The sequence below is a fragment of the Fukomys damarensis genome, unplaced genomic scaffold, assembly GCF_012274545.1.
Source record: "Fukomys damarensis isolate Sample0158 unplaced genomic scaffold, DMR_v1.0_HiC HiC_scaffold_30, whole genome shotgun sequence".
Lineage (NCBI taxonomy): Eukaryota > Metazoa > Chordata > Mammalia > Rodentia > Bathyergidae > Fukomys > Fukomys damarensis.
The window spans coordinates 6,819,581-6,834,475 of record NW_022900942.1 but is presented as its reverse complement, the minus strand read 5'-3'; the positions used below and the strand labels follow the sequence as shown (position 1 = coordinate 6,834,475).

Here is a 14,895-nt window from a genome sequence, read left to right as displayed (position 1 = left end):
TCATTTGATTTGGGGATATTGTGGAATGTTCTGTGATGTCATTTTCAAGACTGCTTTGGATTTACAGAGTAAGAGGCTATTGGGAATTTATTCCTTTTTTTTCTATTATATTTCTTAAAGATTATCTCTGATCACTTTTCTTTAGTAATATAACAGTATAAAAAGACTTGACTTTTTTCTCCTGTATCCAAATAACAAGGGAAATTCATTATAATTAGGAAATCTAGTATATGTTGTAAAGCTTCGTTAAACTAAATTTCTACTGTTTTCATATTTGACTGATAATATACCAGTAGCAAAAAAGAAAATGCCCAAAAAGAAAAGAAAATAAGTATTATCTATAATCTATGTCTAGCTAAATTCTGTGAAGGCTTTTCATTGTTTTTATAGACTTATGAATAATATGCACATATATAGATATATAACAGGTATTACTTTTTTAGTTTGTATATTCTTTTAAAATATATGTTTACAAAATGAGGAAGATGCCAAGCTCTCCTAAAGGCTGTCTTGCTCTAGTTTTTCAGTGAGCAATTCTATATTTAACATGTTCAGTCAAGCATGCAGAAACTTACTAGATAGAATTATAACTGCATCTCTGTTTAGCTCCAAAATATCTCACGCCTACTCCAACATAATACTTTACATTGTTTTTCACAATTTGAGAATGCAGCTGTACAGATTTAGCAGAAGGAGTGAGAACTGTAAAATGTGAAAAATATGCGATGCTGACTGAGGGAATTAAAGCTTATATTTGATTAAAACACATGTATTTTCCTTTTGTCAGGTCTCCATAAAATGTGGATAACAATACATTTTAGTGTTTGCTAAACATATTATTGGATTTAATAAAGGATAAGACTTTTAAATACATATATTCCTTGTTTTGCAAGGTATGCAAGCCTGGAAAGTAAAATTTTTTCTTTCTACTATCCTACCACTTTTTGAAGGCTTTCACATTTTCAAAATTTAGGCTATTATATAAAAACTACTCTGTGCAAAATAAAATATTTTGAGTTAATTGATATAATTTACATTGTCTTTCAAAGGAAAAATTTCGTGATTTAACTTTTTATTTTTGTAATTCTAAAATTAATATGTTTCCTAAATCCTGTGCATCTCTCAGAACAAAGAGCAAACTGTCAATTCTTTATAGTTCGCTTAAAGTTCCCTCCAGTTAGGGGCTTTTCTCTGTAGTTATTGCTACTTTTAGCCTTATGCTTTGAAGTGCTGTGTAACACTCTAGTTGATAATCTAAAAATTGTCCTGTCAGTGTTGGATGAAAAGATGTTTACTCTCATGTGAGGCATACGTGGCCAACAGTGGCCAAATACTGTTTGACAAAGTGGTGATTGTGTTTCTTCTGAGAAACACTTATGAACCTCTTGGAGATACATTGTCTTTGCTTAAAGCACTAAAGTTGAAGGGGTGCTTGTGTTGGTTGGGAAACTATTTTCCTTTCATTTCTTTTAGTAAAGCAGCCACATTGGTGGTGGTGATGGCAGGGTGGCGAGTTATTAGTGAAATACTGAGAACAAATGGCCTGAAAGACAGCAAATGTCTGACTCAGAGTCCTGTTCATTCAGCACACTAAAGACTGGGCTATTAAAAATGTTAGGTAGCAAAATCACACAATAATTTCTTCTAGAACTTTTCTGAAGTTTTACTGAAGAAAAATTCTTAGGAGTCCCATCAAGTTATTTTCAGATCTTGTACCTGTTTTGAGATATTCTATGGGATTTTGCTAATATACTCAATATCTTTCTACCTCATTTTCCAGGTGGAATGCTTAGTGAAGAATTCCTTTAGTTTCCTTAGACCTAGATATGCTATTCAGGCATTGATTTGGGGGCATATTTACAAATTGAAGTCCAGGTGGCAAAAGAAATCCAAACTGAGAGGGTTGGTCAGTATTGGAAAGTACACACAAAAGAGAAGCCGGGGTGTGGCTGGACAACTTTTTGCTGAAGAGATAGATTATATGCATTAATCAAGGACCCATTCAAACATCTCAGCAGAAGCCAGGAATAGAGATGGGCTCATCCAGGAAAGACAAGTGGAGGAGCCTGTTGTATAGTGGTGTGGTCCTCCATGACAATACGCTAGAGAACCACAGTAGTTGAGAATGTATCATCAAAAGCCCTTTCAACTTGGACTGAAAGGAACAGAGGCAGGATGAAATGAGAAGCATGTCAGATTTCCAAAATTGTACAGGCAGAAAATGGGCTGATAGAGTTCCTTGGCTACAAACGTGCCCTCTTCAAGAAAAGCGCCAATAGAGCTGGCCATGGTGGTGCATGCCTGTAGTCCCAGCACTCAGGAGGCTGAGGCAGGAGGATTGCCATGAGTTCAATGCCAGCCTGGGCTACATAGTGAGTTCAGGGCCAAGCCTGAACTACAAAGCAAGACCCTGCTCAAAAAAACAAAAAAGAAAAGAAAGGGAAAGGAAAAACAAAGCAAAGCAACAATACGTCCCAAGGCAAGAGTTGACCATTGGCAGGACAAAGGTCCATGGAGCTATGGACCCAAAGGTCAAAACATTGAGACACAAAGGATTATTCTGTGCACCTAAAGCCTAATGGAATTTGCCCTGTTGTATTTCAGCATTGCTTAGAACTATTAACCCCTTTATCTTTTCCCTGTCCCCTCATTTACTCCAGAGATGGGTAACTTGTTTTGTAGTTTTACAGGTTCATAGACAGGAATTTTGCCCATACCTGGGGTAGATGATACTGTTCATGAGACTTGGGACTTCTTAGGCAATGCCTGTTGAGTGAGATTTTTAGACTTAGTGTTGATAGTATAATGGGCTGAGAGTTATATTGGGGTGGGATAAATATGTTCTGCATATAAGCCATATAAATTTTGGAGAAGCTAGAGGGCAACATTATAGGGGCTTAATTGTTGGACCCCAAAACGTAGTGAATGTTATCTTTCTTGAAAATTGGGTCTTTGTAGATGCAGCCAGTGAGTTCCTTGTGGATTACAGTGAGCCCTAAGACCAGTGACAATTACATTTGTGAGAAAAGTAATAATACACAAAGTAGAAGATAACATGAAGAAAGAGGCAGAAATATGGAAAAGATAAACAAAGGATTTGAGGCAGCACCAGAGGGAGGAAGGAGTCCTGAAATGGACTCTTTCTGAGTCTGTACAAAGAACCAACCCTGCCAAAACCTTAGTTTTGGACTTACAGTTTCCAGAACTGTGAACCAGATAAAATTCTCTTGCTTTAAGCCACTCAGTTATGGCACTCTTAAGAAACTCATACACCACATAAAGTCCTCTTTTCCAAAATGCTTTGTTACCTGCTTTTTGCTTTGAAAAATAAGGAGATGTGATGCCACAGGGGTCCAGAACTCTTGTGTTGTTAACAGTTCAGTTTCTTGATATTTAGGAAGATTTCCTTTATATGTCTTATTGGTTGAGTATCATGAGAGGTGGGTCTTTGTCTCCTGCTGATTTCTCTCTTTTGAGTACGTAGGCATTTAAGCCATAGAGGTACTTAATAATAGGTTGATGGCCTGGTAGATTGTTTCCTTTACTCACATCTGACTGTGTGATTTTGGAAAGATGTTAAGTTAGGTCATTCAGAGTAATAGGTATTTGAATGCCTACTGTGTGTCACATGTAAATAAGGTATTCTATATTCTCTCTGCTGGAATAGCCCAGCCCACAGGCTCCAGTTTAATACATGACAGTTTCTTAGCTGTCCTTCTTGGGGTGGTCGTCTTATTTCTCTTTCCCTATCTTTTTCTCCACAAAAATAAAAATCTTCTAAAATATTTAGATGCATGCCAATAATCCTAGCATTTAGGAGGCTGAGGCAAGATCACCACGAATTTGAAGCCAGCCTGAACTACATAGCAAGACCCATCTCAGAAACCTAATCAGTCAATATACTCACCTTCCTACCTCTCCAAACCCTAAAAAGCCAAAAAAGCACTCCCCACAAAATTCAGTGATATGTTTCATTTTTACATTGCTGGGCGTGGAGTCCAGTGCTTTATGCATGCTAGAAAAAAGTTGTACCACCAAGGTATACTTCCAGTTTTCAAAAGATAAAATTTGTTTTTTTACCTATAATGCATCTTTAAGCTGTTACTCAATATGGTTAAAATTCATGAACTTTCCCCATTAATTTTATGTAAAGGTCCAAACTTTATTGACTCTATTTTGAAAACAATGCTGGAGAATAAGCAATTCATTTGAAGAAAGTATAGTTCAGTAGTAATTGTGACTAAAGTGCTCTTTTTCCTTTTCTGTTTTTTAACTTGAAAAGGATTCTAAGATTATTTAGGGAAACACTATGAGAAATTTATGTGATGAAGCATTTTTTTATTTTTGAAGACATTGTAAATATGTCCAAATCAGTAAAAACCGATTAATCTTATTTTCATAATATTATGCTTTGTCTCTTTCAGGGCTACAATAACAGTAATTCAGTGTGTAATTTTGAATGTTCCTTTGTTTTTTCCCTGGGTACTGGGGGATTGAACTCAGGACCTTGTGCTTGCAAGGCACGTGCAGCACCACTGAGCTAAATCCCACACCTGTTTCTCTTTGTGTGTGTGTGTGTGTGTGTGTGTGTGTGTGTACTAGTATATACTAATGATATTAAGTTTCACAGTGTATTCAGTGTACATGTTGAGGATGGTTTATATTTTTTTCTGTCTAAGCCTATTATAAGTTATAGCATGATTTATATAGTCAATTTTTACATTATGAAAATATATTTCTGACTTGTGATATAACTCATTTGTCTCATTTCTTTATTTTCTGAAGCAAAAAAGCTCTGTTATAAAGCATTTACAGCAGATATCTAGGTCACACAGAATTTCTTCTACTCATGTTACTTTTATTTTTTTATGTTTCTTTAAAAATTTATTTCATTATTCAATTTATGTGTTTTATAATTGACTGTCAGTTCGTCATATGTTAATTTTTAAATGTTAGACTAAACCTAGAGTTTAGAGTCACTTAAAAATTCAGTAATATGGAAGAGGCACAGTGATCAAAATATAGGAGTGCTTTTCTTTTGGAAAACATATTTTCATGAATATCATAATTTTACTTCCTAAAATACTGCCTACAAAATATTTTAACATTTGCATTATGAAATATCACACAGAGAAAGAAAAGTATAAATCTTCACCACCCAAAATCAAAAGGTATAATAGTCCAAAAGCCCTCTGTCTCTTCTTGGTCATAGGTCTTTCCCTTTCCCTGATAATAATTACTATTCTGGTCATTTAAAAAAGCTATAATCAACAAAATTTTTTTTTCATTTATCTAAAAAGTTTTTTATTGTGGTTTGCTTCAACAACCTTTAGAGTTACTGTTTTATTAATGTGCAGAGGTTTTACAATTTATTTTTAATTGACTAATTTTGTGTTTAGGAGACAGTGTGTGCTTTGATATTTGTTACATGGTCAGATGTTTTACTTCTGATTAACTTTCCATAAGCTTTTTAAAAGAAAAAAGAGAACTTTGCCACCTACATTTGCATATATTGACATATAATTTAGTTTTTTCTATTTTACCAGGCTATATAATTGAAATCACATTGGATATATTCACTTTACATCTTTTGTCTTTTAACATGACTTTCAGGTTAGATTCCTTTGTGTTGCCTGCATTCATTTCTTGGAGCGAATCATCATCTATGAACGTTCTACCTTGTATTTATCTGTTCTTCAGGTGGTAGATTATAGGTTCTTCCTTTTTTTTTGGTCTTTTTCTTTTTTGCTGTTCTAAGCAGTGCCTCCATTAACCTTCATAAACATGCATTCTCCTACATGTTAACACCCTAGTATAAAGGTATCTAGTAATAGAATGGATTACTTCATTGTGGCATTTGCCAAATTGACGAGATAATGGCAAATTGGTTTTCAAAGTGACTGTACCATTATAGAGTTCCAACATTGATATAGAGAATATTTCACATCTTCTGCAGCACTTAATAAAAACTGGTTTTCATTGCAGTTTTGTTTCCAAGATTGATAGTAAGACTATAAACAATTATGCTAATACATTTTTAGCTGTTTAGACTTCCTCTATTGTGAACTTAGTAAGCCTTTATGTGATCTCTGTGTAGCTGGTAGTTACTTGTATATTCCATATACCAGTTCTTTTCCAAGTTTTTGTTGCTGTTGGCATTATCATTAGTAGGTTACTTGACTGTTTACACTCAGTAGCAAAATTTTGAAAACAAAACAGTTGTAAATTTTAACAAATTTATATATATATTTGCTACTAGGGATTGAACTCAGGACCTTGCACCTGCACCACTGAGCTAGATCCCCAGCCCATAAATTGTTTTTCTTGTGTTATCACTCTGTATATTGTTTTTAAACATCTTCCTCTAAGGGCTGGAGATTTAGCTTAGTGGTGCTGCACCTGCCTCACATGCTCAAAGTCCTGAGTTCAATCCCTTATACCACAGCAAAAAAAAAAAAAAAATCTTCCTTTGGTCAGGTGGTGCACTCCTATAATCCCAACACTGGGAGGCTGAGACAGAAGTATCACAATTTTGAGGACAGCCTGGGCTACATAGTGAGTTCAAGGCCAGCCTGAACTTCAAAGTGAGACCTAGTCTCATGTGGTTTTTTTTGTTTTTTTTTTAAAAAAAACAAACTTCCTCAATTCCAAGGAGACAGCTTGCCCTCTCATTATCTTTTAAAAACTGAACAGTTCTTCACTTGACTGTTGAAAGTGATTATTTTCCCTCTGGTGTTGGGATCAAACCCAAGGCCTTGGAAATGATAAGCATGCACTCTACCATGGAGACACCTCTCCAGCATGATTTTTTTCTAATATGGTGTGTATCTTAACACCTTTGGAGAAATGAATCTTCCCCAGTGACATGGTGTCATCTCTGTCTTGTGGCAATTATTTCTATATGCAAGGGGCCATTGTGAGTTGTCATGGTTTGTTTGTCTATTCTGACCAAATAACAAACTCTCTTAATTAATATACCTTTATAAGATGTCACTATTTGAAATAAGCCTTTCTTCCAAGAGCTTTGGCTCTTCTTGACCATGAATGTAGCAAATCTTTCATTTTATTTAGTTCTTCTGTAACAAAAATTTCCATATAAAAATACTGCACAACTCTGCTTAGAGCAATTCTTACATACTTAGTATTCTAAAAATGTTATTGTCAAATGTATCTTTTCTCTAAGACCTATTTCCAATCGCTTTGTTGTCAGCATAAAAAGATGCAATTTACTTCTGTAAAATGATTTAATCTTTCAATTTTGATAAATACTTCATTATTTGTCGAGAGTTCAATTTTTTCTACATAATCGTATGACATGCTTAAGTAGTGACAGCTGCTTTTTCATTTGTTTCAATATTTTATGCCATTTATTTCTTTTCTTTGTTACTTTTCAAAGATACTCAGTTTATTGTTAAATAGAAGTAATGATAATGGAAATTCTCATTATCAAAGGCAAAACTTTTTAGGAGAATTTTTTATTGCTGTTTCGTAAAAGTTGTTTTCAAAATATGAATGTATTTTTAAAAATATTTTGTCTAAGTCTGTTGATTTTTTCATGTTTAAAATTTTGATTAATAACATTATAATAGTAAATAATGATGTTTGACTTTCTAATGTCATACCAGCCTTATATTCCTGTGGAAAGACCAACATAATTGTGGTATACTAGTCTTTTGTGTATTACTACTTCCCATTTGCTTGTATTTTCTGTGAAATTTTTGTATTGGTTTACATGAGTGAAATTACCTTGTAATTTTGACTTTTCATGCCATTCTTTTGTAGTTTTAGGATTATGCATTCTCATAAAAACATTGATGAATCTTGTCTCATTTTTTTCTATTTTTCTTTCATGTTTCTTCTGTTTTGTTTATTTGTTTGTTTGTTTGTTTGTTTTAAAGAACTACTTGTTAAACCAAAAGGCTCAAGTGTGTAAGTATCCTCAGGTCAAACTTAACAAAATTTTGAAAAAGTAGCACATTTGACTTGCAAGACTAATTTTAGAAAACAAATTAATAATATTAATACTTTATTATTTTAACATTGTTAAAGCAAAATTAAACAAACAGTATTCAAATATTATCAGTTCTAATTTGCATATACAAAAAGTAAATAAGTTGTATGTTGTTTTCTTGTTGTTATTGTTGTTTGTTTTTTGTTTTCTTTGGTACTGGGGATCAAATTGGGGACCTTGCACTTTCAAGGCATTTAATCAACTAATGTTTCCTTGACCTATGACCTAAAAGAAGTTCTAATCTTTTCATAGGAATATTCATTCCCTTCACAGTATTAATATGAAGTGTTGACCACACACCTACATTCTTTTGTGCATATGTTTATATATGTGTGACATATTTTGTATTCTAACAGTATGTACATTTTATATATTACATGTATATTCTCTATCATATCAGTGTTTTTATACATGTGATATATTTTGTATACAAGATGTATGTTATATTTATGATGTATATTCTGAATAACAACAGAATATATTTATATACATATGATATGAGTATTCTATATTATATAGCAAGTGTATGCGTATGTGACATGCATATTCCATATAGCAACAGTATGTGTGTTTACTTGATCTATTTTGTATAGCAACAGTATGTTTACATATACATATTTTTCCTTAATGTTGTAATATGCAATATGTTTCATCTTTCAAATTATAAACTTTTAAAGCTTACTACTTTTAGCATTTTTTCAAATGCATACTCCAACCTCGATTTCTTCAGTTATCAGTTGTTATGTTTTATATCTAGATTTCCCCCTAAAGTTTCATGGTATTATGGGCTAGCATGCTGTTAAGAGAGAGGGTCTGGTAAGAAGAAGCGGGTCTTCTGTCCTGGCTCCTCCCTTAATCCTCTCTGCTTTTTGTGTGCCATCCCCTTCTGCCATACTGCCCTGCCTTAGTACCAGGTAAATATGGACCAAAACCTCTGCAAACTGTGAGCCAAGCTAAACCTCTCCTTCTTTAAGTTGTGGGTGTTGGGTATTGTGTCCTAGCAATATAAAAGTGACTGAAGAAGTGTGTCATGAATGATATACCTGGTATGCCTTCTGAATTCTGAGCTTTGCTGTGCACTGCCCCCTTTTAAATGCTTATACAAAGATATTCCTTCCATCTGTCTGTCTCATCACAGTTCAGGGTATCTTTTTTGTAGAAAATTTGTTGATGATTAAGACCAATAATCAACTTCCGACATCACTGGAGTAATTTGCATTCACCTTTATGCATCACTACTAGTATTTATCATTACTTGCCTAGTTTGAGGCCCAGAAAGAATAAATCTGAGATCATGAGGGCTAGCACATGTCATAATTAGGAATCAATACAAATCATATCTATTTTCAGGCCTATAGAGTTCTCTTATCTTTGCTTCCTCTCCAGAGGCATGGAAGGCAGTTGTAGAAGAATTTAGCAGGTTGAGTTGGCAGGAGTTCATGACCACTTGGATATAGATATAAAATGAAAAGGGAACCTACAATACTTCCTGACATATGGCTGGAGCAATGGTGGATCTTGATCACTTGAAAATGGGAAATTTTCTCCTCATTAAGGAGGAATAAATTTGTTTTGTTTTCATTTTGTTTTACCAGGAAGGAGAAGATGTAGATTGGTTATCTTCTGCTGTGCACATGTTCATTTAAAGGTGTTTGATCCATTTAAGGTCAGGTGGCCTCTAGACAGCAGTGTGTGTGTGTATGAGTGAGAAGCCCACAAGGAGACCTTAGCTGGTCCTTGAGATTGAAGCGTTGTCTTCACATGGTCATACTAGGCACTTCACTCAGTGAAATGTCTTCATGACATCTGCTTCCAGCCATAGTGCATTATGAAGAATGGATACTGTTTGGAAATTTTCAGATAAAATGCATCTATATCCTTTCTAAGTTAATATTTATAGAAAAAGGTCTTTGAATATTTTTGATAAAACTTCTAATTAAAATGATTTTTTTTCTTTTGGTCAGATTAGAATTTGCATGTGAATTATTTCAGGTAGATTTGTTCCCTGAGGAGAATCGCCTGCATTTCTCAGATAAACTGTGAGAACTGAGCTTACCTGGCAGTGATAAGTACAGTACAGAGGTTTAATTGTAACAAATTAGAGCTTAAATATAGGAGCATCCTGGAGCTCAGGGGTGAGGGGTTATTTTAGGAAAGTGTTTATTTTAGGAAGATGCACTTCAAATTTATTCAGAGTCCAAGTTAGCTCCTGAAAATATTTGCTAGTTGAAGGATTAGATTGTTTGGATATTAAGAGCTAACATTCTTAGGTTGTAAAACTTACCTCATACTTTTCTTACTGTAGCAAAAAGATTGATACATTTCTATTTGTAACATTACTGAACACACTATTCCAGATAATTCATTTCAAATTTACTATATAGTGATAAAAGTCATAATTGCCTCCTCGTTTAGTTAGCCATCTGAAATGCAAATAACTTCCACTGTCCTGGGATAAGTCTCGATAACAGTTTCATAGTTGCTAAATCAGCAATACAGTGAATTTAAAATGTATCTATTATCTATTACCATGCAATCTGTTTTTCTAATCCTTTGCAAAACAGGTTTAGTACTGTGTTTTTGTGATGCTTTACAGTTAGGTGGAGATTTGTGTTTTGAAATTGTATAAAATAGGGTATTTCTAAAACATTCAGTGCAATGATAATAATTACTATGCCTACTTTAGCATTTGAAATTTGAGCATCATAGATACTTTCAACATTGAAAACAAAATTACTTCCTGAGCATTTGATCAGATATGTAATATGAATCATAGTTCATGTGAACAGGCTATTCCTGTGTAGTAACATTGTCTTAGTTGAGAAAACATTTTACTCAGTGCTTTTCACTGGTAAACTGTGAACTTGTGTTTGGGTGTCATTCTTTTTCCTTTAACCCCTGAGGATTCTCTCTCTTCTCTTTTCTGCTAGGAGCTACTGCTTTATACAATCTTTGAAGGGTATATGTGTATTCAACCTAAAATGCCCCAGTGGTAATTATTTATAATATGATGTTCCATAAGATAATGCATTCCTGCAATTTTTGAACAACAGAAATTGTTTTATTAAACCATAAATTGCTCAGGAAGAAGAGGCTTGTAGATACTTCCTTTGGTTTCTACTACCCTGAACCCAGTGGTAGGTCATAACCTCTGTAGGCTGATATTTTCCAAAATAATGTGATTAGAATCCAAAATAATACAACACATAGAGAAACTGTAATGTTTTTCCAAAGTACAGATCCTTGAGCAGCAGAAGAAGAGCTATGAAAGTTATGTGTCCAATCCCCTGCCATGCCTGTCCTCTTCTCTGGGCTTGCTCCCTGGCTGCCTCACCCGCCTTTCTGCATCCCAGTTGGGTATGTTTGTTTCATCCAAGCAACATGTGACCTTTATTTTTCTGCTTCACAGTGACTCCTTCAAACCCCTAATCAAAGCAGAGTCTGCATTAAAAAATTATTTTTCCTTCTTCAAATCTTTCATATCTTAAACCTATACTCAGCAGTCTTATGACTTCATAGCCATTGGCAGTCACATGTCTCATGTTTCTTGAACTTTTCTTGCATTGTGGGATTGTACTTACGTTCAGAAATTGACTCTTCACAGCTGACAGAGAAGTAGCTGAAAGATGATGAAGTACTGGCTTGAAAGGCATATGTATTAATTAGTACTTACGGATTTTCCTTCCAGCTAGTATACATAATTCATATCATTTTAAAATGTGAACTTTATGAATAGATGAAGCAAATTATTGTGTAATGTTCTTTAATGTACAGATTTTCTTTACTGACCAGTTCCTAAAGATTGTTTTTCAAGTGTGTATTCATTAATAGGCTGAACCACATGAACTACCATTTTGGTGGGTCAGAATGGATTGGCTTTTAGCAATATCACTCCAAGATTTAGGTGCATCCTATTTGCTGTTTTCTTGATAGAGTTAAATTAAACTTTTAAATTACTTGGTTGGTAAATGGGAAGAGCTGTGCTGTTATGGTGCAATTTTAATGTATCTTCTTATATAGCCACATTTTAGTTAAGGCCTAGAAGGCCCATTTTGAGGCCATGTGTTCCAGTTCCATACTTCCAGACAGAATTGTTCCAGGTATGGTGTCCAATCATGTGTTTAAAATTGCAGTCGTGCTATCTAGCTTTGGTTTTGTTATTGTTGTTGTTGTTGTTTTGGTACCAGAGATCGAACTCAGGTCCCTGCGCTTGCAAAGCAGGCGCTGGAACTACTGAGCTAAATCCCAGGCCCTTTGCTATATAGCTTTAACCAAAAAAACTGAGAGCATAGTAACACATTCCTTTGTATTGATTATATCATATCTTGTTCTTGTGTTCTACAATTTAGTACTTGGAACACAGGGCATTCAGGTAACAAGTGGATAAAGATCTCTTGCACATATTTATTTGCAGTAATTACTACTTGATTTCCTTAAATATGTGTACTCTCGCCTTTGCTCCCCATAGTACTTTGTACTTGAATAGGGCGCTTAAAACTGCTTCTTTTTATTCCATCTAGAATCACAAATTCAGCTGGAAGGAAGTTAGCCATGTTGCTGTAACTTGCAAGCATTATCTGGAGTATAAAAGCATTGGCCAAAGTAAATAACTACAAATTCATTTATTTTAAAGTCTGAAACTAATATTATCTGTTTACTTCCCTGAAAATTAAAGAATACATGTAACTATGTTCACATGTAACCATGAATATGAACATAGTCACATATCATTTTTTTAGAGCTTTTTAATAGCTCATTATGACGGTTTTACTTGGCAGTTTGCGTGTAAACTTGGACATGGGCAAAGCAGCATATGGATGGATGATCATGAAAGATGAGAATATTCCTGGTACAGTCGTTCGGACCAGCACCATACCAGAGGAACTGGGGCGCCTGGTATACTTACTGACAGACAAAACAGGTACTGTTCACAGTCTGTGTTTGCTATTGAATGCACCAGATAACATTAAATAAAAAATAATCCTGGTTTTGCATAGACACATCTGTGTAGATGTATATTTGTGGTTATTAATAACAGAATGTTAAATTCATATTTAGAATTTTCCAGACTCCACCTTTGATACATTTGTTAGTACAGCTTAATCTTTTTTACTTAATATGTACAGTATTCCCAGATCTAGCAAAATGTTAAGTTCTTCAGTTTTCCCAGAGCTAACAAAATGTTAAGTTCTTGGGACTTTAAGTGACATTTTTCTACTGTGAATTTTCTACGATCTTACAGGGTTTTTTCCAACTTTCTTTATAATACCTCTCTAGTAGCTTCTTAGAGCAAAAGTACATATTTTTAATTATAGATTTATACTTGTGAGCTATAAGAAAACAAGAAATGGGAATTGCTATTTTAACATTAACATTCTCCAATGATTTCACTACAAACTGTCTCACTGTGTAACTCTCTACCTAAAATTATGTTTATCTTTATTTGAAACTTTTTCCTTTTGCCATTATTTTTACCATCCCATAACATGATAAATAAAAAATAGATAGATTCTACCATAAGTTGTTTATAATAAAACCACATATGAAGGTTAATATTCTTCCATTTATTGATTCATGATTTAAATTCCTAGTAATTATCAGTAAATTACAGGTTAAAAATCACATAATGTGATAAATTATGGCTCAGAATTCAATATGGAACTTAATAGTTCATGGCAGAAAAATTCTTAATGCCATGAAGAAGACAGAGAAATCTGCTCATGACTCCATTCATTACTTAACCTTTGTTATGGAAGCACTTACCATTATAGTAAAATAAGAAATAGTGTAAAACTAAAGGAAGAACAAATATTTGTAAATGTGACATAAGCCACAGAAATCAACTGATGACTACTAAACTAAGAAAACATTTAAGTGGCAATTTTCAGATTAAAATACCAAAACATTTTCTAGAAAAACCACATCTCCTTTATCCAGTTTCCAACTGATGGGCAAATGGGCTGTTTCCAAATTTTAGCTATTACAAACTGTGCCGCTATAAACATAGGTGTGCATATATCACTGTGGTATGGTTCTTTTAATTCTTTTGGAAAAATACCCAAAAGAGGGATGGCTGGGTCAAATGGAACCTCTGGTCCCAGCTCTTTGAGGTATCTCCATATTGATTTCCATAGTGGTTGTGCCAGTCTGCACTCCCACCAACAATGGAGAAGGGTTCCTTTCTTCCCACAACTCCGCCAACATTTGTTATTGGTTGATTTCTTGATAGCAGCTATTCTTTGTGGGGTGAGGTAGAATCTCAGTGTTGTTTTCATCTGCATCTCTCAAATGACCAATGATGTGGAACATTTTTTCATATATTTACTTGCTGCTTTTAAAATGGAATACTACTCAGCCATAAAGAATGAGAAATTAGATTCATTCATAGGGAAATGGATTCATATTGAGGAGATACTCCTAAGTGAAATATATGTCACACATGTGTAAATACCAAATAGTTTCTCTGGTGTGAAAAACTATAATAGTACATAAGATCCTAATGAGATAATTGACCATGTGAAATAGGAAGAAAGGGCTAAAGGTTTAGGGAAAGTGGGAAGGGTAGGGGAAAGGTAATAAGGGAAAAGAAAAAAATATGAGAAAATGAAAAAATAGAAATAAAGTGTTTGTAAATGGGAGGGGAGGAGAGGGTGAAGGGAGGGTAGGGATAAGGGGAAAAAAATGAGAACCAAGACCTGTCATGTAAAGGCACAAGGTCCCAGTAATGAATGTAACTGTATTGTATACCTAAAATGTACCAATAAACTCAATTAAAAAATAAAATAAAATAATTAGTGAATACACTGGGAAATAAAGGTTCCATTCACAAGAATTTATGCACATGTAAAACATGTGGGCATGAACCTGATGACTTGGAAGAGCAG

At 34.2% G+C, this 14,895-nt stretch overlaps 1 protein-coding gene across 7 annotated transcripts in view; it reads left to right on the top strand.

Annotated features, from left to right (window-relative positions):
- Atp9b (ATPase phospholipid transporting 9B (putative)) overlaps positions 1–14,895 on the top strand; it is a 278,807-nt gene that overhangs the window by 160,150 nt on the left and 103,762 nt on the right. For all 7 annotated transcript variants that reach the window (XM_010605561.3, XM_010605560.3, XM_010605556.3 and 4 more), the window contains one exon: positions 12,790–12,932. In XM_010605561.3, coding sequence (XP_010603863.1) covers positions 12,790–12,932 — 143 coding nt within the window. The remainder of the gene's footprint in view (positions 1–12,789; positions 12,933–14,895) is intronic.